General features: G+C 41.9%; 1 protein-coding gene across 1 annotated transcript in view; it reads left to right on the top strand.

Annotated features, from left to right (window-relative positions):
• Positions 1-2,285: 2,285 nt before the first annotated feature.
• Positions 2,286-25,259, top strand: part of ZDHHC21 (zDHHC palmitoyltransferase 21) — a 45,369-nt gene continuing 22,395 nt past the window's right edge. The window contains exons 1-6 of the mRNA XM_035141168.3: positions 2,286-2,374; positions 8,852-8,952; positions 11,225-11,430; positions 13,190-13,288; positions 17,646-17,757; positions 20,111-20,249. Of these exons, the coding sequence (XP_034997059.3) occupies positions 11,277-11,430; positions 13,190-13,288; positions 17,646-17,757; positions 20,111-20,249 (504 nt within the window). The 5' untranslated portion in view covers positions 2,286-2,374; positions 8,852-8,952; positions 11,225-11,276. The remainder of the gene's footprint in view (positions 2,375-8,851; positions 8,953-11,224; positions 11,431-13,189; positions 13,289-17,645; positions 17,758-20,110; positions 20,250-25,259) is intronic.

Genomic DNA, 25,259 nt, shown 5'->3' on the forward strand with positions numbered 1-25,259 from the left:
GAATTTGCTGGACTTGAATAATGTGTTGGTAAATTGTGGTTGACCTTATCTTTTTTGTCAGAAAATAACTTTGCAGATGTGAAACATGGGATACCCAACTTATTTGCTTATTTCTGTTAGGGCTCCCCCAAATATTTTGTGATCTGCAAAATGGATGGCAAGGATGCCCGCTGGAAATAACGAGAGCCAGCTGGATGCTCGTAGGAAATAATGGGAGCTGCAAATTCTAATTGGCACAACTGGGTTTCAATGAAATAAATTAAAGCTACAAATTAAGCAAGGGATGGATTCTTGGAACGAACACATCAATACACCCTCTAGAATTGGAATGATGGTCCCTGGATCTAGGGTGGTCCTCATCCCACTCCAGTTCCTCAGGGTCTGTCCTTGCTAGTACCAATAATTGCTCATTATCAATGTGGTTAATGATATGTTCCATTCCTGTGGCCCACTCCATCCCTTCTAAATATTCTTTGTTTTGTTCGTAGGTTATTCTTTTATTTCAGCCATATGCATTTGGCATTCACAGCTCTCAGGAACTTTGATTCCAATGGGGTATTCTTATCATTTCTGAGTCTCTAGTGGGAGGCATATTCCGGATTACTTCCAGCAATTACAAGTGAATTGCCCCTTAAAATAACATTCTGTACTCCGCACCCCTGCCATTCTTCCAGTGTCCATTTATATGAAAGAAGTGGGGCTGTAATTTCCACTAGGGAGAACATTTACTCCAGAGTAATATGACCTACAACAAGCATGATCTTCCAGTATCCACCCTGTTGCACTCCTGATTAGTGTGGTCCAAATATTTCCCTCCTTCTCAAAATACATATTTATTCCTCCTAAACATATTTACTCAGAGGTCCCGCTGCAGGAGTGCCAGCTTGGCCCTACGACCATGGGAGCCCGAGTAGTGGGTGCCATGCAGTGTGCATGAAACTGGTGCCAAAATTTGTGGGTGCCTGGCCCCTTCATGAGGAATTTTGTGGGTGCTCAGGCACCCAGGCAACCGGCACCTATGTCCCACAGAGTTCAGCGGTACTTATTTCCAGTGCTTTTTTTTCTTTTAAAAAATGTTTAGGGGTACTCTCATTTTCACTCAAGAAAATTGCCATTTTATAGTTCAAATTGGGACAAATAAACACAGTAAATAGAGAAAATCAGGGCCGGATTTAGGTTTGACGAGGCCCTAAGCTACTGAAGGTAATGGGGCCCTTTATATGTCCCAGCTGTCCTTTGTCAACAACATATCGTCGCTGTTTTTTGTGTTGAATATATGCGATATGGTAATTTATGGACCTAATAGGTATCTAAAGCCATTTGCGCATAACAAAACACTGTATGTATTTTATCAAATGTTGAACTGAAATACAATTAAGAAGTAGATTGGGGGGGGGCAAGAGAGTGGGGCCCTAATGGAGGCATCCCCAAAGTGCGAGATGTTTTGGCCTGCAACTCCCATGATCCCTAGCTAACAGGACCAGTGGTCAGGGATGACGGGAATTGTAGTCCAAAACATTTGGAGGGCTGAAGTTTGGGGATGTCTGCCCCAAGCTATAGCTTGTTTAACTTATACGTAAATCCAGCACTGGACAAAAGTACAAAGATTCACAAAATGTTTAGGGGTATACGTAACGCCTGTGTCACCCCAGAAAAAAGCACTGCTTATTTCCTAAAAAGCGCGTTTAGGATTGCACCCAGCAACCCACACTGGTGGCTGCAAGTATGGAGCCATCCCACCATTGTAACTCCGGATTCATGGTAACAGTAACATTCAGCCTGCAAATGTAACACCACGAAGCAGTAAGAGGCATGCAACGACGAATAAGGCGCTTTAAGCAAATGTTCCCAGGCATGGCACTTAAAAAACACCCAACTATTTTGGAGCAGTTTGGATCCGCAACCGAAGCGCGCCGTCGCCTTCCCTGAGGCGCGCCGAGGCTGTTTGCAGGCGCCGCCTCTCATGTTTGCTCACAAGCAAGTCCCACCGGGGGCTTAATGCTCCCAAGAAAGTTTGCGCTGGGTTATTATTATGAGGATACATGTAGCTTCTTCTGCTCTGCCCGCCGGGGACACAGCAATTCCCCCACTTCTGTAGCTCCACGCTTGCTCAAAGACTTCCAGCTCTCTGGGCCAGGGAGAAGCGACCCCTCCGCCCGCGTGCTCCCGTTGCTAGGATGCCTGCAAAAGCGCCAGGAAGTCGTTTTGACAGCAAAGGAGGCGAAGGGCGGGAAGCGCGCAGCGTCCTTCCTCCGATTGAGAGAGCCTTTTTTTTTTTTGCTTCCCCCTCGGTGCGCGTGCGCAGAACAGCAGCCGGAAGCCGGAGTACGGCCGAGTGCATGGGGCACATGAGGGTCGGCGGAGCCTCCCACCGGTGAGTGGATGGAAGGGGAGTGCCGCGAGGGGGCGCTGTGGGCCGGGATGCTCCTGGCCCTCCTGCACTTGTGGGCAAGGGGAGGGAGAACGGGGTGGGGGGGGAGGGAGGGAAGTGGGGAAGGGGAGGGGAGGGTGGTGTGGGGACGGGGTTTCCCTCTCCCTCTCTCTCTCCCTCATCCTCTCCTTCTCCCCCATCCTCTCCTTCTCCCTCATCCTCTCCTTCTCCCTCTCCCTCTTCTTCTTCTTCTTCTTCTCTCCCTCTCTCTCTCTCCCTCTCCTCCTTCCTCTCACCTTCACATCTGGGCAAGGAGAAGCCTCGCTTTCCTCCACCACCAGGGCCATCTGCAAGCCCAGTGTCCCTCACCACCACCTCATGGTCCAAAGAACCATCAAACATGAACCCTTCTGCCCAAGCTTGGAGCTGGGAAGGGGTTGAGGAACACACACACACATCTTTTTGACACTTCCATGGAGCTTGTTGGCTTGCAGTTGAGGAGATCCAGGTGTCTCGGCTAGGCAAGGACCAATAAAGCCCGCCTGAAGGGATTATGCTGCCTCTGAAGGTGTGGACATGTAACTTGAGGATGCTTCTGGGTCATCGCTGTCCCTTGACGCTCAGGTGGCCTCGGTAGTGGCGCAGAGTGCCTTCCATCAGCTTCGGCTGGTGGTTCAGCTGCACTCCTATCGAGTCAGCCTAACCACCAGGTTGGATCACTGCAACACATTATTTGTGGGGCTGTTTGTGAAGACGGCTCGGAAACTTAAGCTGGTGCAGAATTTGTGGTTGCTCACTGGGGCAGGATGGTTTGAGCATATAACGCCAATCTTGGCTCGACTGCACTGGCTACCAGCTAGTTTCCAGGGCCAATTCAAAGGGCTGGTTTTGACCTATAAAGCCTTAGATGGCTCAGGACTGCAATATCTCGGGGGGACCGCCTCTCCCCATATGAGCCAACCTGGACCTTGCGATCACGACCTGAGGCCCTTCTTTGTGTGCCTCCTCTGCGAAAGGTCCAGAGGGTGCCTACACGAGAACAGGCCTTTTTTGGGTAGCTCCCTGCTTGTGAAATGGTCTCCCCAGGTAGGTTCGGTTGGTGCCAAGCAAAAACTTCCTCTTCTCCCAGGCGTTTGGCTAATTAAACAATCTGTGTCCATTTAAACTGGTGGGAGGTTTTTTATTATTTTTGTTTGTTGCTATGTGATATATTTTTGTGTTTCTATGTTCTAAACTACCCTGAAGGGGCGGTATACAAATTAAATTAATAATAGTAATAGTAATAATGCTGTTGTGTTCCTGGCTTCTCGATATCACATGTTTAAGAAAGCCCAATGTTTGCTCTCCTGGGAGGCAGGCCTGAGACTTCCTGGCTCTCTATATTGCTTTGGAGCAGAAAAAGGTTGTGGTTGGCCAACCAGTTTGGCCAATACCTTTCTATTGCTTCTGTGATGTGTAGGGCTGGTGCTACGAAGCTGTCATCTCATAATGGGCGTAGCCAAAGGGGTGGGGCCTAGATCCACACATATTATTGAAAAGCTTTGCAAGTGCTCAATTACCTGAGGTTCTGCCTCCCCCTTTGGCTGCTCCCCCCTAACAAAAATCCTGGCTACGCCCATGCATCTCATACTTCCAAAAATGCATTGCCTGTGTTGGGCATTACAGTTTGAGAGATGAATGGTGGTGGCTGCCCGACTTGACTACAAAGGCGCTGCCAATGCCTAGTAAGCATGTTCATGGGGAGGGAATAACTGGCAGCACCATTGCCAGGGCAGACATCCCAGTGATTGGCAGCCCCAGTGCCTGGCAGGGTCAGAGGTTGCAATGCTGAGGGAATGAAGCAATCACCTGGGGCAGTTCAAAGGCAGCAATTATTTAATTGTTAGATGATGATTATTTTAAGTAACCAAATTTATATACCGATTACTCAAACGAAAGGCTTCTGGCCCTCTTGTGGCACAGTGGGTCAATGCATCTGGAAGGTTGGTGGTTCGAGCCCACCCAGGGACAGCTGTGGGCAGGATTCCTACATTGGACTCGATGACCCTTGGGATCCCTTCCAACTCTACACCTCTATAACTCTTAAGTGACTTGATTTGAAATATTAATTTAAGATACTGAAAAAGAAAACACAGGTTATATATAGTGTGTTGTAATAAGTTATTTTAAAAAATAAAGATCTTTACCAAAATCGCAGGTTGAAAATTGCATGCTAAAATTACGTGCCTGGGAAAGCTTGCTGAAACAAAAGTGCCTCCAAGTTCAAGTTCTTCATGTGAATTGTGTAGTCATTTGGTGCCTGCGGTCTGTCCCATGTACGTAACTCATTCCTTGAAGAGCTCACATTTATCACAGTTGATTCATAATCCACATTCCTTCAGCCTCTTGAGAACACGTTCCAGGTTCTTCATTTGATCCTCATCACTAGATGATGTCATCCAGATTGTATCTGTAACTGGTCATAGTATCTGTATACCAAATTGCGAGTGAAGGTGCCGCTCCAAATACCAATTTATTACACTGGAACAAACCCTTTTCATTGTTGATGGTGGTCAGAAACTTGACGCCTCTTCTTCTTCTTCTTCTTCTTCTTCTTCCTCCTCCTCCTCCTCCTCCTCCTCCTCCTCCTCCCCCCCTCCTCCTCTTCCATTTGGAGATAAACCTGTGCCACACCTGGTTTACTAAACTCCTTTCCTTCAGATAACAGTAAGAAAATATCCTCAGTTTGAGTCAAAGAGCCATTTCCCGCTCTTAGCAGTGGGTTAATGATCTCCATGAAGTCACCACACACAGACCTGTTTCAGCTCATATATTTTGCCCATAATTAGATCATAAAGTTCAAGCTACCCATTGAACTAATGGCTATGAATTACTGGTTTGTGGCTGTGAAGTGCCTGGATGCCAATATAAATGTTAAGTGATTGTTATATTACCTGGCAGAAAATTATTAGAAAAGATAGTTTTAATAGTTATTTCTACCTTAACCACAGTTGTGCTCTGTGTGTAAGCATGTACCAACTTATGTAGTAGGTCTGTTGGGAATAATTGTTATTGGCTGTGTGAAAGCATGCTCTTTAGTTTTGCAGTTGGCTGAGATTAGCAATATATGATATAGGTAGTACAACTGAAGGTGTGAAATGCCTGCTAAACGTTTTTGTGGCACACTGGGATTAGCTTTTTGAAATAGATTATTTGCTTAATGGGTGCGTGTTCTAAGAGGGCTGGTTTACAACAGTGTCACTTTGGAAACATGCATACACCAAAGAAAAAGTTTACCAGCACCCTGGAGGTCCCTTGGTTTGATTGCACATAAACTTGTTGAATTCATTTACAGTAATTTTAAATTAATGTGTTAATTGCCTTTTACGTGTGTCTCAAAGGCATTTTACAGATGTACCACAAAAATGGCTAAGAATAATTTCAAAAACAGTTTTTTTAAAAAAAAAAACTAAATAAATGCTAAAAGCAAATAACTAAAGACAGGTTTAAAAACACTACTAAATTAACACTTAAAGCAGCTGGAGAAGCTTGTTGAAACAAAAATGTCTCCAACTGTTGCCAGAAACTACAGATAACCAAGTTTTCCTCCTGTATAACACTTTGACAGCTATGCAAAGTTTAATAGCAGTAGCAGTCTTTCCTCTGTTATGCTTGCATTTTTCTTGATTCTGTAGCGCTTGGTTTCACAACTCGCCCTCTTTTTTTTTTTTTACGATAATTATTTGTCGGTTTAATCACTCTTGCTGTCACTAGGAGGCTAATTGGCAGAGTTCTGCTGATAGACAACTTGTAGCGTGTTCCCAACCATGCTTACTTTGAATTCAGTGGTATTTACTTTCCTGTTTAGGATTGTCACAGCCATACAGGAGTCTGCCTTGGGGTGGAACACCTGTGGGTGTCCAGATTCTGTTGTACTACAACTCCCATCATCCTTGGCCATTGGCCAGGCTGGTTGGGGTCGATGGGAGTTTAGAGTCCAGCAATATTTGGACAGCTGCAGGTTTCCCATCCCTGGTATGCCTAGCTGTTATGCTGTGCCTTCCAATGATTAATGGCAAAACTGCAATAATGCACCCAAGGACAGCTATGGGCAGGATTCCTGCAACATGGGGGGTTGGACTAGACGACCCTCAGGGTCCCTTCCAACTCTACAGTTCTGTGATTCTGTGGTTGTAAAAATGAGAACCGATGAAGCAGTGATGCTGGCCTTTCCCACAGACCCCCTAGCAACATCATTGCCATCTTACCCAAATGTAAGCAACTGCATGTGTAGCATGTGTAGCACCTTTGTAAAGAAAACTTTTTTTAACTACAGCAAAAAGAAAATGCCCGTGCCAATTTCCTGATATGGCAGATATCATAAGAGATGCAAAATCTGTTAATCTGAACAACAACACAATATGCTAAGACAGCACCTAAAGTTGCACATGTTGATGAAATTCTCAGCACTTATGGCACAATACAGGAAAATGTGCCGGGCAACCTGCTCTGTGTTTGGTTTCCTGTGCTTGATGGAGCTCACAGAAGTAAAAGGAGTTGCAACGGCTATTTAAAGTTAGTTGTGACGTGGTGAGAAGATTAGAAAGGCTGTTCATGCAATCTGTGATATTCAAGTAAGAGAGGAATTTAGGTGGAGTTCAGTGGCAGTGTGTGTAGGTGTAGAAGAAGAAATGCAGTTTGACTTGTAGTAGTAATAATAATAGTAATAATAATAATTTATTACCCCGCCCAGCTGGTGTAGGACTTTAAATATGACTACTTGAATTCTTAATTGGATGCAGGTGCAGAATTTATATAGGAGAAGTTTGGGGGTTGCTCGAGAGAGATTTGAAACACGTTTGGTTGATCTATACTTATGGTTTGGAGGCAAAGTGTGAAATTGGGAGTAGAGTAAAGCCGCCACTTAGAGACATGTCTGATTTGTTTAAAGTTTATGATCATGTACAGCCTGCTCCTAAACAAGTTGATTTGAACCTGTGGGAGTTTGATTCTATGTCACGATCAAATCATTTCCCAATGAAGTTTACACTGGCGGTAATCTCTACAGGGATGATGGATCTATGAGTATGTTTGGCGGATGGAATCTGAGGGACTTTTTTTTTAAGTTTCCTTGCCAAGTTCTCTGTTTGGCAGAGCAAGTACTGTATATTCCTGCGTATAAGACTACTTTTTAACCCAGGAAAATCTTCTCAAAAGTCAGAGATCGTCTTATACGCCAGGTTGTATTTCTTATACGGCGAGTATATCCCAAACGCTATGTTTTAACTGGAAAAGTTGAGGGTCGTCTTATAGGCCCAGTCGTCTTATACGCCGGAATATACGGGTACTTCTGTTGAAAACCTAGTCCAGGAACGTTCATGTTTTCCTTGACTTAAATGCCTCCGTTTCTATAGCTCAGTCAAGGGAGATGTTGAGAACACTGGTTAGTCTAGTTTAGTACGGTAGAACATGAGACTCATAGCTGCCAAGTTATCCCTTTTTTTAAGGGATTTCCCCTTATGCTGAATAGGCTTCCTCGCGAGAAAAGGGAAAACTTGGCAGCTATGATGAGACTCTTAATCTTAGTGTCATGGGTTTGAGCCCCATGTTGAGCAAAAAAAGATTCCTGCATTGGACTAGATGACCCTTGTGGTTCTTTCCAACTCTACAGTTCTATGATTCTATGACCAGAGGATGTGGATGAGTTGCTTAGAGAGGTGCAGCAATAACATATCCTCCAGGCCCTTTCCTGGCATGGCTGATACCATCTGAGTCCAGGATGTGGTTAATGCCCTTTTGCAAATGGGGTGATTCTGGCCAGCTTGGAAAAGCTGTTTGTGATATGGTTCCTAAGGAAACCTATACCAGACCCCCCCATGGCTATCACAAGTCCTAAGGTAAAGGTAAAGGCACCCCTGACCATTAGGTCCAGTCATGAACGACTCTGGGGTTGCGGTGCTCATCTCGCTTTACTGGCTGAAGGAGCCCGCGTACTGCTTCCAGGTCATGCGGCCAGCATGACTAAGCCACTTCTGGTGAACCAGAGCAGCACACGGAAACGCCGTTTACCTTCCCGCTGGAACGGTACCTATTTATCTACTTGCACTTTGACGTGCTTTCGAACTGCTAGGTTGGCAGGAGCAACAGGAGCTCACCCTGTCGTGGAGATTCAAACCGCCAACCTTCTGATCAGCAAGCCCTAGGCTCTGTGGTTTAGACCACAGTGCCACCCGCATATTATTCTAACAAATATTTCACAAGCCCTGGTCAGTTGCAAATATCTTGTTCTTAGGCAAGGTGCTCAAGAAGATGGTGGCTGTGCAACTTTCACCTTTAAAAGAAAAAGAAAAAAAGATCTGTTCTATAGGAATGTTTCTCCCTTATTTTTATTAGGGAAATATTTGTAGAAAATACTTTGTCACAAAGCCCCCATTGCTAGTTTGCAGTAGAAACAGGATAATAAATCACCCAACTCTGTTTCTTTTTTATGTCTGATTTCAGGTGAAGTTGCAGAAGTGCTGAGTCAACGACTGGAATCAGTAATGGGCTTCATGAGAGCCAACAAACTGAAGCTTAATCCTGATAAGGCTAAGGTTTTGTAGGTACGTAATGTAGCTACTCTTCCCAGGTAGAATTGCCTGGCACCTATGCTCCTCTCTTATCAGCACCAAGCAAAAAAAAAAAAAAAAAACACAAAACCTCCTTCTTCCTCTTCTTCTTCTTATTATTATTATTATTTTCCCCCAACTTTTGAAGCTTTTGGTTGTTGCCCTCTCTTTTTTTTAAGATACTGTTTTATCATTTATTTTAATGACAATGCTTTTCCTAGTGTGTTTTATTGTCATCTGTTTTGTAAACCACTCTAGGAACTATGTGTTGAATGTAAAGCCCCTAAAAATAAATACTGTAAGTAAAAATAATGATAAGCAATGTTTGTTCAAAAGTACTAGTTACAGGTAGGTAGCCGTGTTGGTCTGACGTAGTTGGGGGGCGGGGGAGGGTTCCTTCTATATTTTTTTTGTCTTTTTTTAAAAAAAATTTTTTTAAAAAAACTTTATTCAGGAAATTTCCAAAATACAAAACGCATATGCAAATCAAGTACAAGCCAAAGTACATTAAAAGTTCAAAAGTAAAAAAGAAAAGAAAAAGAAAAAATATCACTAACCTATACATAAAAATGCCTAGGCTCTAAAGCACGGAAAGGGGGAGAGAAGAAAAAAGAACAAGAAAGAAAAATAAAAAATAAAAATAGAAAAATAAAGATAAATAAATAAAAGTTGCTTCCTATTATTTGTAACACGCGTCTCTAGATATATTGTTTATACATTGCTGAATTCTAAATTACATCTAAACACAATTCATAACTAATAATTTCATATTAACCTGAATTCTTCTCTTGCAATTTCTTTACTCTAAGCACATCATTAAATTACATTCTAGATTCTCTTTCTCCATATACTCCTGTACATATCTCCATTCGTTCATGATTCTCTGTCTGGGTACGTCTCTAATTATAGCTGTCAATTTAGCCATCTTCAAATATTCGAGTAATTTTTCCTGCCATTCCTGAGTTGTAGGTATTGCATCTCCTTTCCATTTCATTGCCAATTGAATCCTAGCTGCGGCACATGCATATAAAAGAATGTTCACTCTATCTTTGGGTATGGTGGAGGGAATGAGACTTAACAAAAATAATTCCGGGGTCTTTTCAAAGGTACATTTTAGCATTTTTTTAATCTTTTCATAGATTTTGTTCCAATAGTTGGCCACCTCTGGGCAGGTCCACCAGCAATGGTAAAAAGTTCCAATTTTCTTTTTACATTTCCAACATTTGCCATCCCCTACTTTATAAAATTTGGCAATTTTTTCCGGTGTGGCATACCACCTGTGGAACATTTTTAATATATTTTCCCTAATAGACATACATGCTGTGAATTTAGAGTCCACTCTCCATAATTTCTCCCATTGGTTTACAGAAATCGTTTTCCCAACATCAATGGCCCATTTTATCATGACACTCTTGGTCAATTCATCTTTTAATTCCTCTTCTAATAGAAATTTATACATCTTCCCCAATGGTTTTTCCCCGTCTTTGATTATTAATTCTTGGAGCTTGGACTCTCTCTCCGGGAAACCATTTTCCTTATGTAATTTAAAAATGCTTTGAACCTGTCCATAGTGTAACCAGCTTTGGCAATACTCTTTGATCTTATCATATGTTTTCAAGTGCCATTGATCATTTTCTTTTATTAATAATTCTTGATAGGTTGGCCACCTCCCCCTTCCTCCACAAGTGCCTGTAGCCATCATTTCCACTGGGGACGCCCACCAAGCACTTTGTGGTTCCACCCAATCTTTAAATTCCATCCATGTTTGGTATAATGATTTTTTAAATATGTGATCTGAAAATTCTCTTTGGCTGCCTTTCTTCTCCAACAACAGATAGGCGTGCCACCCTTTAATATTTCTGAATCCCTCCAGTTCAAGGAGTTCTTGGTCTTTTAAAATCAGCCAATCTTTTATCCAGCAGAAGCTGGCCGCCACATAATATAACCTTAGGTCGGGAATCCCCCATCCTCCTCTTTCTCTTGCTTCTGTTAGCAGTCTGTATTGTATCCTGGGTTTTGGGAGGGTTCCTTCTAGTAGCACCTTAGAGACCAACTAAGTTTGTCATAGGTATGAGCTTTCATGTGCATGCACACTTCTGAAGAAAGCTCATTCCTATGACAAACTTAGTTGGTCTCTAAGGTGGTCTCTAACCTACAGCTGAAGGTTGCTTCCTTTATGCGTGGTGTCATTCATTTGTGCGTTACTGACGCAGCTTGGGAACTTTCATAAAATTGCTAAACTAATTAATGTTATTTTCCTCCTTAGGCTTAGTCCCCCCCCTTTCTGCGTGGAGCAAGCTGCCTTCAGATTATGTACAATGGGTCTACGGATTCACTTTGTTGTTGATCCTCAGGGCTGGTTCTGTATGGGCCTGATTATCTTTGTTTGGCTTTTCAACACGTTCTTCATTCCAAAAATTATCCTCTTTCCACACTATGAAGAGGAGCATATATCACTGGTTACGATACTGTGTAAGTAACGTTTCTCACCATTTCTTTTATTCCACTCGGACTGAGTGTGCGACTGCAGGCAGTTAAAAACTTTTAATTATTATCTGTTTGACTAATTGGGTAATTAGTTAAAAGCCAATCAAACGGACATATTACAGCAGTTAAATATATCATATGCAGCTTTTTTTGCTTTTTTTGAGGCTTCTGAAGGAAAGAGTCAATTTCTTTTAATATCATGTATAAAGGAATAAAAAAAAGAGTTCCCAATAACTGCAGAGGGGGGAATGGTGAGCATTGCAATATTTTCATTGGCTTTCGTAAGCAAATCCACAGTTATTGTAACTCTGTTCAGGTAAGCTAATTTGATATTTGCATAGCTTTTCCCCAATATGTTCTGCATCGGCTTTGTGCACTGACTATATTCTCAAGACAGGAGGCATAAAAACCGGTTTAACAGATTGTATGGCGATACAAATGGGAGAAGAGAGTGAGAAGGGAGCTGGCAGGTGAGCTTGTGCAGAACAGATGGAGCCAAGAGACAAAAGAGAAGAATAATCTGGATGGAGAGATAAATAGCTTTAAAAGTAAAGATCAGAAGCTAAAGTTGCAATAAATCTGGACAGAAAAGTTGTTGAGCTTTTTTCATACATCTAGATTGACAGACATTTTGCATATTTCTGCCCGACTGCAGTATTCCGGATATGTCCGGGAATTTCCAGACGTATGTCAACCCTAACTAAAGGAAAGGGGTGATTGAGAGTGCTGTCCTGGTAATTCTGCCTGCAAACAAGTTCAGGAGTGCTTTCAAGAATATCAAAAGGTTGTCCAAAACTTATACATTGTACTCTTTTGCACATTTCCCCTTGCCTCTTCACAGCAACATAGTGTTTTTGTTTTTTTTAGTGTGTGGCTCCCTCTTGTTCCATCCACACGTGGGCAGTGTTTATCCTTTCTGCTTTCCTCCCAGAAGAAGTAACTTTTAAAAATATGTGTTGGTATTAACCCTCTAAAGATGTACCGAGAGGTACCAGGGATGTATGATTTCACAAACAAGATAAAAAAAATTCCTTCCAGTAGCACCTTAGAGACCAACTAAGTTTGTTATCGGTATGAGCTTTTGTGTGCATGCACATGAAAGCTCATACCAATAACAAACTTAGTTGGTCTCTAAGGTGCTACTGGAAGGAAGATTAGGCTTGACTGGGGTGTTTTGAGATTACGGATCCTAGCATGATACCTTCAGGAAATACTGACGGACTGTCTGAGTAATCGATTTGCCATTTCCCGTCAATCCCATTTGTATCTGTAAGATTATATTTTAACAAATATTTCACAAGTAAAAGTCCAGAGGTTGAGGTACTACCACTCTTATTATGGGCTGCAGTACACCTGCAACCCTTTAATATCTTGGAGTGGTTATACCCTTAGTCCACTGAGCTGGGGAGCAATATGGGGGTATAAGAGAGGAAGTTGGTAGCATAGACTAGACTCTCTGCCATCTGCCATGCCCATCAGTCTACTTATTTGTAACCAAAAGTGCCACAAATCCTCACTGCTTCTGCCATTTGTGTGGCAAGTCAGTCCACCTGTAGGTTATATCATTGCTGTGTGTGTTGCACCAAGACATATTCTCTATTCTCCCCATATTTTCTTTTGCTTCCAAAAAGTGGAGCAGTCTGCATTTGAACCTTCAGATATGTGCATATAATTCATTTTCTTCAGTAATTTGAGAAAAGCCTGGTAAAATTTTCATTAAGAAGACTGCCATTATATTTTACAGGTTACTACCTAGTTGCATTTTTCTGTGTTGTCTCATTACTGAGAGCCTCAGTAGCTGATCCAGGAAGACTACCTGAAAGCCCAAAGATACCAGTTACAGGTACAGTTTTGGATCGCCTTTCTTTATGCTGCTGTTTTGTTTTTAAAGGTGCAATTTCAAATGTATTCCGACTAAAGGCGATTCTGCCTAAACATCAGAGAAAAACTTTCTGACAGTAAGAGCTGTCAGAATGGTCTCCCTTGGGAGGTTGTGGGCTCCCTTTCCTTGGAGGTTTTTAAACAGAGGTTGGATGGCCATCTGTCATGGATGCTTTGGCTGAGATTCCTCGTTGCAGGAGGCTGGACTAGAATGACCCTTGGGATCCCTTCCAGTTCTATGATTCTGTGATTTCAATCTGAGTTTTCGCCAGGGTTTGTGGTAGATATTGCCTTGGTTACCCTTCGCAAGGCATGTGCTTTGGTTGACTCTCGTGGATTTCTCAGCAGCTTTCAATGTGTTCACCACAATACCCATCCAGTTTTCAAGCTGCCTTCATGGACTGAGATCTTACAGTGAAGTTCCAGAATGCGGTGAAAGGAGAATTAAATGCAGGGCCGGCTCTAGGTAGAGTCCCGGTGGCGCGGGGTGCTAGGGCGCCGGGCCGGTAGGCAGGGCAAAGCCGCGCGGAAGCCATGCTGCACCCTGCGAGGGCGGGGGCGCTGGAGCGATCTCCGCCCCTTAGCGCCAGGGCGCGCGACGTGCTTGAGACTGCCCTGATTAAATGTTACCCAGCGGGTGTGAGCTTGTATGCAACCAAGTTATACTCATAGCAGACCCGTTGAAATTAATGGCCCTAAGTTAATCATGTTATTTTCAGTGGGTCTACTTTGAGTAGAACTTACACCCGTGGTGGTTTGAGTCTGTCTTTACTATCTACATGAAACCACTTGATGTGGTTTGTCAAGGAATTTCGGTCACAGCGCTATCATCACGCTAATGGCATCAAGTTCTATTGCTCCTTTCTGTCTGTATCAGGTGTGATGGTGACATTTATTTAGCTGCAATAATATAAAATACTTTGTGCCCTGCTAGTTTTTAACTGAAATATTGGTCATAGTTTTTGTATCTTATATGCTACTTAAACTACTTGGAGCAAAAAAGGGGTTCATACATCAAAAGATAAATTTTAAAAATTGCAGCACACTAAACAACCAGTGTCCTGGATCTTTATCAGGCAGATAGAAGCATGTGCTTTGATAAGATATTTAATGGAATTAAGGGTATTAGAACTGTCATTTTGGGGGGGTTGGTCTTAATTTAATGAACATTCAAAAATAGAATTGTCCTGTGTGTTTTTAAACTACTCAATTACAGCGACAACACCAGGAAGTGTTATTGTAGTCATATTGTAGTCATATTGTACTCCTACCCTGTGCTATCTTTCTAGGAAAAGAGGTGCATAACTCACCATGAACACTTCTCTTAGTCTCTTAGAATGGCGATGGCACCCATTGTTCCAGCTGAAAAAAGCCCTGTTCCTACCTAGCAGTAGGGGCCATGCATTGCCCATGTTTAGAGTTAAAATGGGTGGCTTGAGCTGATGGAAAGGTGACTAATTAAGCAGCAAATTGTGTGTCTGTTCATTGGGGGGGGGAGGATAGGAAGGGCAAAGGCTGGAGTGGGGGAAGAGTCACAGGCTGAAAGCAACAATAATGCTAGACCAGGGGTCAGCAAACGTTTTCGGCAGGTCCCTCAGACCTTGTGGGGGGCCGGACTATATTTTGAAGGGAAAAAAATGAACAAATTCCTATGCCCCACAAATAACCCAGAGATGCATTTTAAATAAAAGGACATATTCTACTCATGTAAAAACACCAGGCAGGCCCCACAAATAACCCAGAGATGCATTTTAAATAAAAGGACACAGTCTACTCATATAAAAACATGCTGATTCCCGGACTGTCCGTGGGCTGGATTTAGAAGGTGATTGGGCCGCATCCGGCCCCCGGGCCTTAGTTTGGGGACCCCTGTGCTAGACAGACAGAAAAGGCGAGATACGTGGGTGTTCAGTGTAGGCCCTATCTGAAGGAAACAGATTTTAAAATTGGGATAAAGGTAAAGGTACCCCTGACCGTTAGGTCCAGTCGCAAACAACTTTGGGGTTGCAGCGCTCATCTCGCTCTATAGGCCGAGGGAGCCGGCGTTTGTCCACAGACAACTTCCGGATCATATGGCCAGCATGACTAAGCTGCTTTTGGCGAACCAGAGCAGCCACATGGAAACAATTCTTTTAGGGAAGCTTTTAATGTTTGATGGATTTCTGTATTTCAATATTTTGTTGGAAGCCGCCCAGAGTGGCTGGGGGAACCACTCTGCAGGAGCACTTTGCAGGAGCAACCACTTTGCAGGAGCAAAGTGTATTAGTCAGTAAGCTACTATATATTTCTTTTAGGGGTTTAGCAGAAGCAAAGAAATGTTTTTGAAGTCACCGGTCTTGCACCAGTACCACTAGAAATGGTTCCAAGAAACTTTGCACCAACATATTTAGATCTATCAGATTTGATTTGTGATAAAACATAATGTACTTCATGACTTCTGCTTTCTGGTATGCACATTCCTTTAGATTTTGTTGAATTAAAAGCTTTAGGTACATACATATATACATAATACCGGTACATCATTTTACTTGTTTGCTACCTTTTCACAGTTCGAACCATGCTCAAGGCGGCTTACAACTTGGGGGGGGGGGGAAGCATAACTACAACCTAACAAAAGTGGTCATAAACAGTATATAAGACGTTAAAAATGCACAACCAAACTGAACAATTGTTACATAAATCATGGGATCTATAATAAAGATACAAAAACAAACAAACAGCAAGAGCAACAAACCCCTCCAACAAAACCCAGCTAACTCCACAAACTTTGTTGCAAAATAAATCTAAAGGAGCTTTGATTATGGATGTTATTTTGTATCTGTTAATTTAGACGGTTTTGTACCATTTCAGAGATAATTTTATCTTTGCTTCTGTATTATTGCACAAACTGGTATGGTCAGATTCATTTGTTGCCTGTTTTAAATCACATTGGAAAACTTGCCTTCTGTTAATGGTTACTCTCTTATTAAGGAGTAACACCTTTGTGACATTGGCTTTATGGGAACAGATTGAAAATCAGTTTCCCATCTGGCATTATTACTAGTTTAATGATCTTGAATATTGGGTTTCCATACTGCCAATGTGCAAATGATGTCATTTTTCAGCAAGATGAGAAACATGGCAGCTCTCCTACTTAAAATTGAGCCTACATAAATATATATATAAATGAGTCTATATAAGCAAATTCAATAAGAAATGGTTGAAAGACCCTATAAAACAATTCTGTATATGACTTGTGTATTAGTGAGAAGGATATGACCATGCAAATGTCACCTTGCCTGATTCCATTTCCGTTTCAGGGCAGGTCAGCTTTCCTTTTGCCATCCTCAAATATGAAAATCTAATTATGTCTCCACTTCACTTAAAGCAAATAATCAAGCTTGTGGATTGTATCCTGCCAGAGGGGGAAGCCTTTGGATGCAAATCCCTTTCACCACAAATGCACCTTTCCAAAACCAAATGCATTATCAGAAACCAAATTAATTTTAAAATAGCTGTACATAAAGGTGCTATTCAGAGAGTGTTAGGTGCACCTAAGTTAATTTGAAATACTGTAAATGGGACTTACAGTTTGCAATTCTGTTATGTCCTATTGACCTAATGTACACTAAGACTACTGTCTAGAGCAGGCACCCCCAAACTGCGGCCCTCCAGATGTTTTGGCCTACAACTCCCATGATCCCTAGCTAACAGGACCAGTGGTCAGGGAAGATGGGAATTGTAGCCCAAAACATCTGGAGGGCCAAAGTTTGGGGGTGCCTGGTCTAGAGGTTATTTTCATTGTAGTCACTGCATTAGTTTGATGAAGGCAGGTAGTTTGATCATGGCAGGTGTCACGAACCTTTTCACAAACCAGAGAAACTGTCATAGGCACCTCTCAAACAAGCACCCACCACAACATATTGTATTGGACACAATAGATTGCTTGATGGACCATTAGTCTGACTCAGTATAAGACATCTTCTGATGTTTGTAAAATCTATAGACCGCATTACCTGAAATTCTGGGAGCATTTCATTTTGCATGATGAAGAGTTCTGTGAAACTGAAAGCTTGTATAGGTTACACTTTGATTAAATTAAAGGGGGAAGATTTACTTTTTCTCTTTTGTAGCCATCACAGTGGCCTTCTAAAACACCTGGTGCATTTTGGCTTATCAGGATGCAAACATGGGACATTTTTGTACGTTCCGTTCTTTCCCTGTAAAATCATCAATAAAAACACCCAATTTATGGGTCTTAAAGAAGCAAAAACATCATGGCAATTCTGGAGGAGTGGAGAGTTTGTAATAACCTACTCTGCATTTTCTTTCTTTCTTAGAAAGAGACTTTTGGGAATTATGTAATAAATGTAATATGATGAGACCAAAGCGTTCCCACCACTGCAGTCGATGTGGACACTGTGTTAGGAAAATGGATCATCATTGCCCGTGGTAAGTTTATTGCCTCACCACATCCTAATTAGGCACACTGGTGGCTAATTTAATCATTGTTTGACATTGTTTCCCAATAGTTGTGTATTTCATAGTACAGTCATACCTCAGTTTAAGTACGCTTCGGATTGAGAACTTTCAGTTTAAGTACAATTACCCTGAGGACCGTCTGGAATGGATTAATCCACTTTCCGTTTCTTTCAATGCGAAAATTCGCTTCAGGTTAAGTCCGCTTCAGGTTAAGTACAGACTTCCGGAACCAATTGTGTACTTAAACCAAGATACCACTATAATGATATCACCATAAACATCAGGTTCCCCCCCCCCAAACGTGACTTTAGGATTCAAGATGTAAATGTTGGTTTTCACAATTAAGTTTTGGAAATGGGTTATTAGTACTAGAATATAACTTTGTTTTAAAATACCATGCCGAGATCCATATAAGCATTCGCTCATCCGCTCAACCTTTTCTCTTCCTTTATTTTTAACCGGCAATGAAACCCAGATGTTTCCAGTTAACCATGGCTTCCCATTTCATAGAGTCATAGAATTGTAGAGTTGGAATTGACATCGCTTATAGGATTACAAGAAGTTTTGTGAGGAGAATGATATAAATTACTGCAAAGGGATTAAGTATGAGTTTATTTAGGATTTGGATCTATAGCAATAATTATAGTAATAAAATGCAGAATTAGAAATGATTTTAGAAAACCATTAGACGGGGTTGAAGGAAGTCTTCGGCTGTGATAGCCAAAGATTTGATTTGATGTCCATGAGATGTTATGATGGAAAATATTTGTAAAAACCAATAAAAATTATTATATATAAAAAAGAATTGTAGAGTTGGAAAGAACCACAAGGGTCATCTAGTCCAACCCCCTGCAATGCAGGAATCTTTTCGCCCAACGTGGTGCTTGAACCCACAACCCTGAGATGCTCTACTGACCGAGCTATAATCTAAACAGGAAAACTATGCTTACGAGCCAGGATTTTGAAACATGGTTTGAGGTTGAGTTAAGATGCCACGATTACTGGTAGGGTAACTGTGGTTAATTGGAGACTTCTGTGTTTAATCACTGCATGCTATGAAAAGGAGGAGAGAAGAGGCTGCATGAGCAGCCAAAGGACTTGTTCATATCTTTCTGAATCAATATATGATCATCTAAACCAGGCATCCCCAAACTGCGGCCCTCCAGATGTTTTGGCCTACAACTCCCATGATCCCTAGCTAACAGGACCAGTGGTAAGGGATGATGGGAACAGTAGTCTAAAACATCTGGAGGGCTGAAGTTTGGGGATGCCTGATCTAAACCCATCTAAGACCATGGTATGACTATTTTCCACCTTCCTATTTCAACTCTCTGGCACCCTATCTACTTAACCTAGCAATTCTAAAATATAGACACTATTTTACTCTCCCAAGATTGAATGTATTGCCCTCGGCTGTACTTGAGGGACGGTTCCAACAGATTCCACACAAAAAAACCGCTTATGTCCCTGTGGAGGTGGCAGTACCGAATCAATGTCAGATGCCCTTCTGGCTTGCACTCTTTATAAAGACTTGAGGAATGAGATTATCACCCCTCTTTTATTGTCCATTCCGGGTCGCCCAACCACTGCCACAGTGCCCTTTCTCTTGGCAGGTGACAGCAAAGGTTGCAAGGTTTTTAGCTGGGGCAATCAGAATAAGACCCACTACTTCTCCTTCTTTGGAGGTCTTTAAGCAGAGGCTTGACAGCCATCTGTCAGGAATGCTTTGATGGTGTTTCCTGCTTGGCAGGGGGTTGGACTGGATGGCCCTTGTGGTCTCTTCCAACTCTATGATTCTATGATTCTATGATTCTACTTGACTATTGAATCAAAACCCTAAAATGTATTTTATGTAAATGACTTTTTATTTCTATTCTTTGTATATTGTATTGTTGTTTTATTGCTATGGCCGATGACTGGCGCAAATAAAGATTCATTCATTCATTCAGCCTGTCCTATGTGGTGATTCTAGTTACAAAAGGGAAGCAGAATTTAGTACAGAATCTTCACCCCCTACTTTTATACTAGGAATGCTAGATCAAGAGTGGAAGAATGTGTCTCCCTCAAATTCCCCTGTGTACCAAAAGCCACATTGCCTTCGTGTGTAAAAAGCCATGATTACTAGTCAAATCATACAGCTGAAGACTGTGGACAGATGAGGCAGATGAGGAATGAAAGTACAAAGAGATAAGTGGTGGACATTTCCCCTTCTGCCCTGTCCCTACTTGTAGGTCATTGGTTTGGCTTGAAAGGCTTATTTCATTGTTAAAATTTAGAAAGCCACTAATGCTCCATTGTGTGTGTTTACACTTGTTTTCTGCAGGATTAATAATTGCGTTGGTGAAGATAATCACTGGCTGTTTTTGCAGCTGTGCTTCTACACAGAACTTCTCAGTTCTTATACACTGCTACTTGATTTCTGCCACTGTTATTACTTTGAGCCACTTAAAAAAGTTAATTGGGTAAGAAAAAAATTATGCTTGCATGACGTGGATAAATGTTAACATCATCACAGTTTATTATGCATAGTTAACTGCATGGTGAATTATTTTAAGGTGTGTGTGTGTGTGTATTTTACCTGTTCTTACAGGTACATTAGAGATGTGAATTTGGTTTAACATATGTGAATGTATGAATTTGTTTCCATCCATCTAGCAAATAGGGAAATAATGAGGGGGCCAAACACCCGGCAATAGCTGCAAAATTGCTGCAAAATGAAAGGTAATAATAATAATAATAATAATAATAATAATAATAATAATAATTAATAATAATAATAATATTAATACCCCGCCCATCTGGCCGGGTCTCCCCCGCCACTCTGGGCGGCTTCTAACACACATTAAAATACATTAAAATATCACAGATTAAAAACTTCCCTAAACAGGGCTGCCTTTAGGTATTTTCTAAATGTCAGGTAGTTTATCTCTCTGACCTCTGATGGGAGGGCATTCCACAGGGTGGGTGCCACTACCGAGAAGGCCCTCTGCCTGGTTCCCTGTAGCTTTGCTTCTCGCAGTGAGGGAACCGCCAGAAGGCCCTCGGTGCTGGATCTCAGTGTCCGGGTTGAGCGATGGGGGTGGAGACGCTCCTTCAGGTATACAGGACCAAAGGCCATTTAGGGCTTTAGAGGTCAGCACCAACACTTTGAATTGTGCTCGGAAACATACTGGGAGCCAATGTAGATCTCTCAGGACGGGTGTTATTTGGTCCTGGCGGCCGCTCCCAGTCACCAGTCTAGCTGCTGTATTCTGGATTAGTTGTAGTTTCCAAGTCACCTTCAAAGGTAGCCCCACATAGAGCGCATTGCAGTAATCCAAGCAAGAGATAACTAGAGCATGCACCACTCTGGCGAGACAGTCCGCGGTCAGGTAGGGTCATACCTATGACAAACTTAGTTGGTCTCTAAGGTGCTACTGGAAGGATTTTTTATTTATTTTTTTGTTTCAACTAACACATGTTATGCAGGAAATACAATGGTTCCATGCACACCAATGTTACACATTATTCTTTTTAATACCAGCTTTGGGACATATGTGAGCACCTTTAAATGCCTAGGGCACCTTTAAACATCAGGGCATACCAGTGGCCAATCTTTCCAGTTGTGACAACCTGGGTGTTTTACACAGATGTAAGCAAGTCTGTTTGCTGGTGGGAGTTGGCAGAATCTGAGTGTTAACACTTTCCTTCACATGTGCAAAGTTCATAGTGTCTTACTGAATTAGGACCTCTTCAGGAGACATGGATGGGTACTTGCTCTGAGGCATATCAAGTAGGTATTAAGAGCCAAATGACGAAGAGCCATGAACGTATATTCTCCCAGGAATGTACAATCTTTGGGGTTGTCATATTCCCCAGATAAAAAGTGGTCTAGAAGCCAGACACGCAGTCTGCTTAGCGTATAAGCTTTACGTATAAGCTAAACAAGCTATAGCTTAGGGCCCGCTCTCTTGTAGGTCACAAAAAAAATTAAAGGGGGAAAAAACTGGATGTACATTTCCAAAATATAAGATAAAAAGAAAAGAAAAAAAACAAATAAAATAAAACCTACATATAGCAACAGTGTTTTAATATCCTTCTTCTCAATTGTATTTCAGTTCAACAATTACTTTGATAAAATACATATTTTATTATACAAATGGCTTTAGATACCTATTAGGTCCATAAATTGCCATATAGCATATGTTCAACACAAAAAACAGTGACAATTTGTTGTTGACAAAGGACAGCTGGACATATAAAGGCCCCCATTGCCTTCAGTAGCTTAGGGCCTCATCAAACCTAAATCCGGCCCTGCAGACATGTATTTTTACAGGACCTTGGCCTCTATCATAAAGGACCTCACAGATATGGAGCACAGTGCAGGCATTGCGTACAAAATGGAAAGAGAGATGCAACATTAAAGAATGGAATATATCAGCTTTTGAAAACAATTTTTTATATATAAGGGAAATGGTCAAGGGAGAAATGTCATCTTTTACAGATGGGAACACAGATAAGGGCCTCAGGTGATTAATGTGGTGTATTATCATAGCTATCAGTTGTAACCAACGTAAAATCATGGTTTCAGATCCTGACTGTTTTTAAAGCTGGCGGGCAAACTTTTGCAGTTCGGAATGTTGGGAAACTATGGTTTATTAGATACTTATTGGTTTAATCATTGATCGCACCAAGGAAGAAACAGAAGAGGGGCTGCATGTGTGGGCAAAACTCTTGTTTATATCTCAACTTTTATTAAACTGATTATAGGGCCCAAATTATAGATTTTGATGTTTTGAGAGCCTCTTGCTTTTTTTTAAAAAAAATCACGCCTTTGGCATTCAGTATTGTTTGCATATGGCAAATGATTTGGTTCAGATGATTTGATAGCCGCAATTAAAAAAAAAATTCTGCAGAATTGGTAGCTGATTGAAAAATGTATGGGAATTCAGCCAGATCCGCAGCTTCAGAAATGACACCAGTGTACTATTTGGCTCATTTCTGACTGTGTAGCTGAGGAGTTGATATCCCCCATAAATGTCTTGCCACCCAATCGCTCATTCTGCTGTTTTGATGCTAAGGGACACAAACAGCAAGCAATATCCATTTAATTGCCCTATAAAAATTACATACAGTTTAAGACAGTAGCTTAGTACAGTCAATGTTTTGCAGCAGAATTTGTCCACTGCATTGAATAGATGTTTTTTGTGTCTTGTATGTTTTCTATTTGATCCAAAGCAACTTCATTGGCACAAATGCTTCTTGTGAATGTTTAGCTTCTCTGTAATGCTAATGATGACAGGAAGATGAACACGTACAAAGATGAACAAAAAAACAAGATGTACAAAGGAAGATGTACAAAGGAAGACGAACTCTGTACAAGATCTCAAAGTAGCTGTCTTATAACAAAAGAATTTCAGAAATAGACTGGAAAGAGAAGTTGCTGAATTGCAACTTATTACCAAACTTAAAACCATGGAGAGACCTGGTCTGAATAGAGACATTGGATTCTTATCTCATTATACATGATAAAGCTATTTTTGGCCATCTCACCCCTTGCTTTTTCCTGTAAGACCAATTGCAGTCGTTAACAGTCATCAACAGGTTTACCACACCTATCAGCCAACCACCCATTCCCACCACCCTCTGACTATACATAAGGGTCTGGTGACTTCTGTTTCAGTGTATCTGAAGAAGTGTGCATGCACACGAAAGCTCATGCCATTGACAAATTCGCTGTGGGTTAAACCACAGAGCCTAGGGCTTGCCGATCAGAAGGTCGGCGGTTCAAATCCCCGCGATGGGGTGAACTCCTGTTGCTCGGTCCCAGCTCCTGCCAACCTAGGAGTTCGAAAGCACGTCAAAGTGCAAGTAGATAAATAGCTACTGCTCCGATGGGAAGGTAAACGGCGTTTCCATGTGGTGCTGTGGTTCGTCAGAAGCGGCTTATTCACATGACCTGGAAGCTGTCCCTCAACCTATAGAGTGAGATGAGTGCCGCAACCCCAGAGTCGTCCGCGACTGGACCTAATGGTCAGGGGTCCCTTTACCTTTACCTTTAAGGTGCTACTGGAAGGATTTTTGTTGTTGTTGTGTCGACGTACATGTACAAAGGTTGTCACAGATCCACATACTTACTGCAGGTTGTAGGATCACACTGTTAATGACTTATCTGCCTTCTGCTCGTTTTAAACAACCTGAATGAAACTAGAATTTACCTGTAATGCAATTTGTAAAACCACAGTTAAATTAAATCTAAGATTAAGCATTTATTTTTATCCACCCCATGTTTTCTGACTGATACTCATAGGGCATTTCAGTTCCGTAGACTTTTGTTATTTTTTTTAGCTACTGAATAAGATTTAATTTAAGGAAAGAGATTGTTATTTGTATGATCCACAGGAACCTTTTTTTCTTTTCTTTTCTTTTTCCGGATAAAAACGTAAGTATTTAAAAATTGAACTTCTTAAAAGTATAATATGTATTTTCTCATTCGTTTGGTAGGCTGCGGATAATGTCCTTTTTCTCCAGTAGGAGGAGCAGTATTACTACAAGAGCTAAAAAGAAACTGTATAAAGCTATTAAGGGACTGTTGGTTTTTGTATCCTGGCCACTGTCAGAAAGGATTGCTTATTTCATATCTGACAGGTATAACTTTTCCCAGGGAGTGCTGTGCTTTCCAGAAAGTATGAAAACAACATCTGTATGATGTGCTTGACCAGCTTACAGCAAGAGTGGCTAGCATGGGTCTCCGTCTCTCTATATTTTGTGTCTTGTTAAATCTGCTGGAATGATCATATGCCAAGTGCATTTAGCTCTGGCAGAAGATTTCCAAGGTCTTGTGCAAAGCAGGACCCTGCTACTTTGGATCCTCTACATTGTAACTTGGGTTGTGCCCTGACGCTGGCCAGTTGAAGCAACTTTAAACTGTGCAAAAAAGCAAGTTGTGCCTGCGCTCTTTCCCAAATATTTTTTGGCGTAGGTCCATCAGTTTGGCGGGAGACGGCTTTGACTTGGCAACAACAGCACTGCATGGATGAGCAGGAAAGAACCTCTGAAACCCTTTGGCTCACGCAGCCAGGAGGAGTGCTTCAGGAGAGTTTAGTGCAGATCAGGGATCCATGCTAACACTGGTTAGTCAAACAAGGCAGCTTCATGACCCCGGGTTTCAATCTGACTTGCTGAGAAACTGACCAGAGCTGGTTGTAAACCACAGCACCTGGTTTTTAGGTTAAGACAAGCAGTGTGGTCATCCTGACTATGTTGTTTTGTTGTTTAGTCGTTTAGTCGTGTCCGACTCTTCGTGATCCCATGGACCATAGCACGCCAGGCACTCCTGTCTTCCACTGCCTCCTGCAGTTTGGTCAAACTCATGTTCGTAGCTTCGAGAACACTGTCCAACCATCTCATCCTCTGTCGTCCCCTTCTCCTAGTGCCCTCAATCTTTCCCAACATCAGGGTCCTTTCCAGCAAGTCTTCTCTTCTCATGAAGA

Source organism: Zootoca vivipara, chromosome 15 (genome assembly GCF_965207765.1).
Source record: "Zootoca vivipara chromosome 15, rZooViv2.hap1.1, whole genome shotgun sequence".
In the NCBI taxonomy this organism is placed as follows: domain Eukaryota; kingdom Metazoa; phylum Chordata; class Lepidosauria; order Squamata; family Lacertidae; genus Zootoca; species Zootoca vivipara.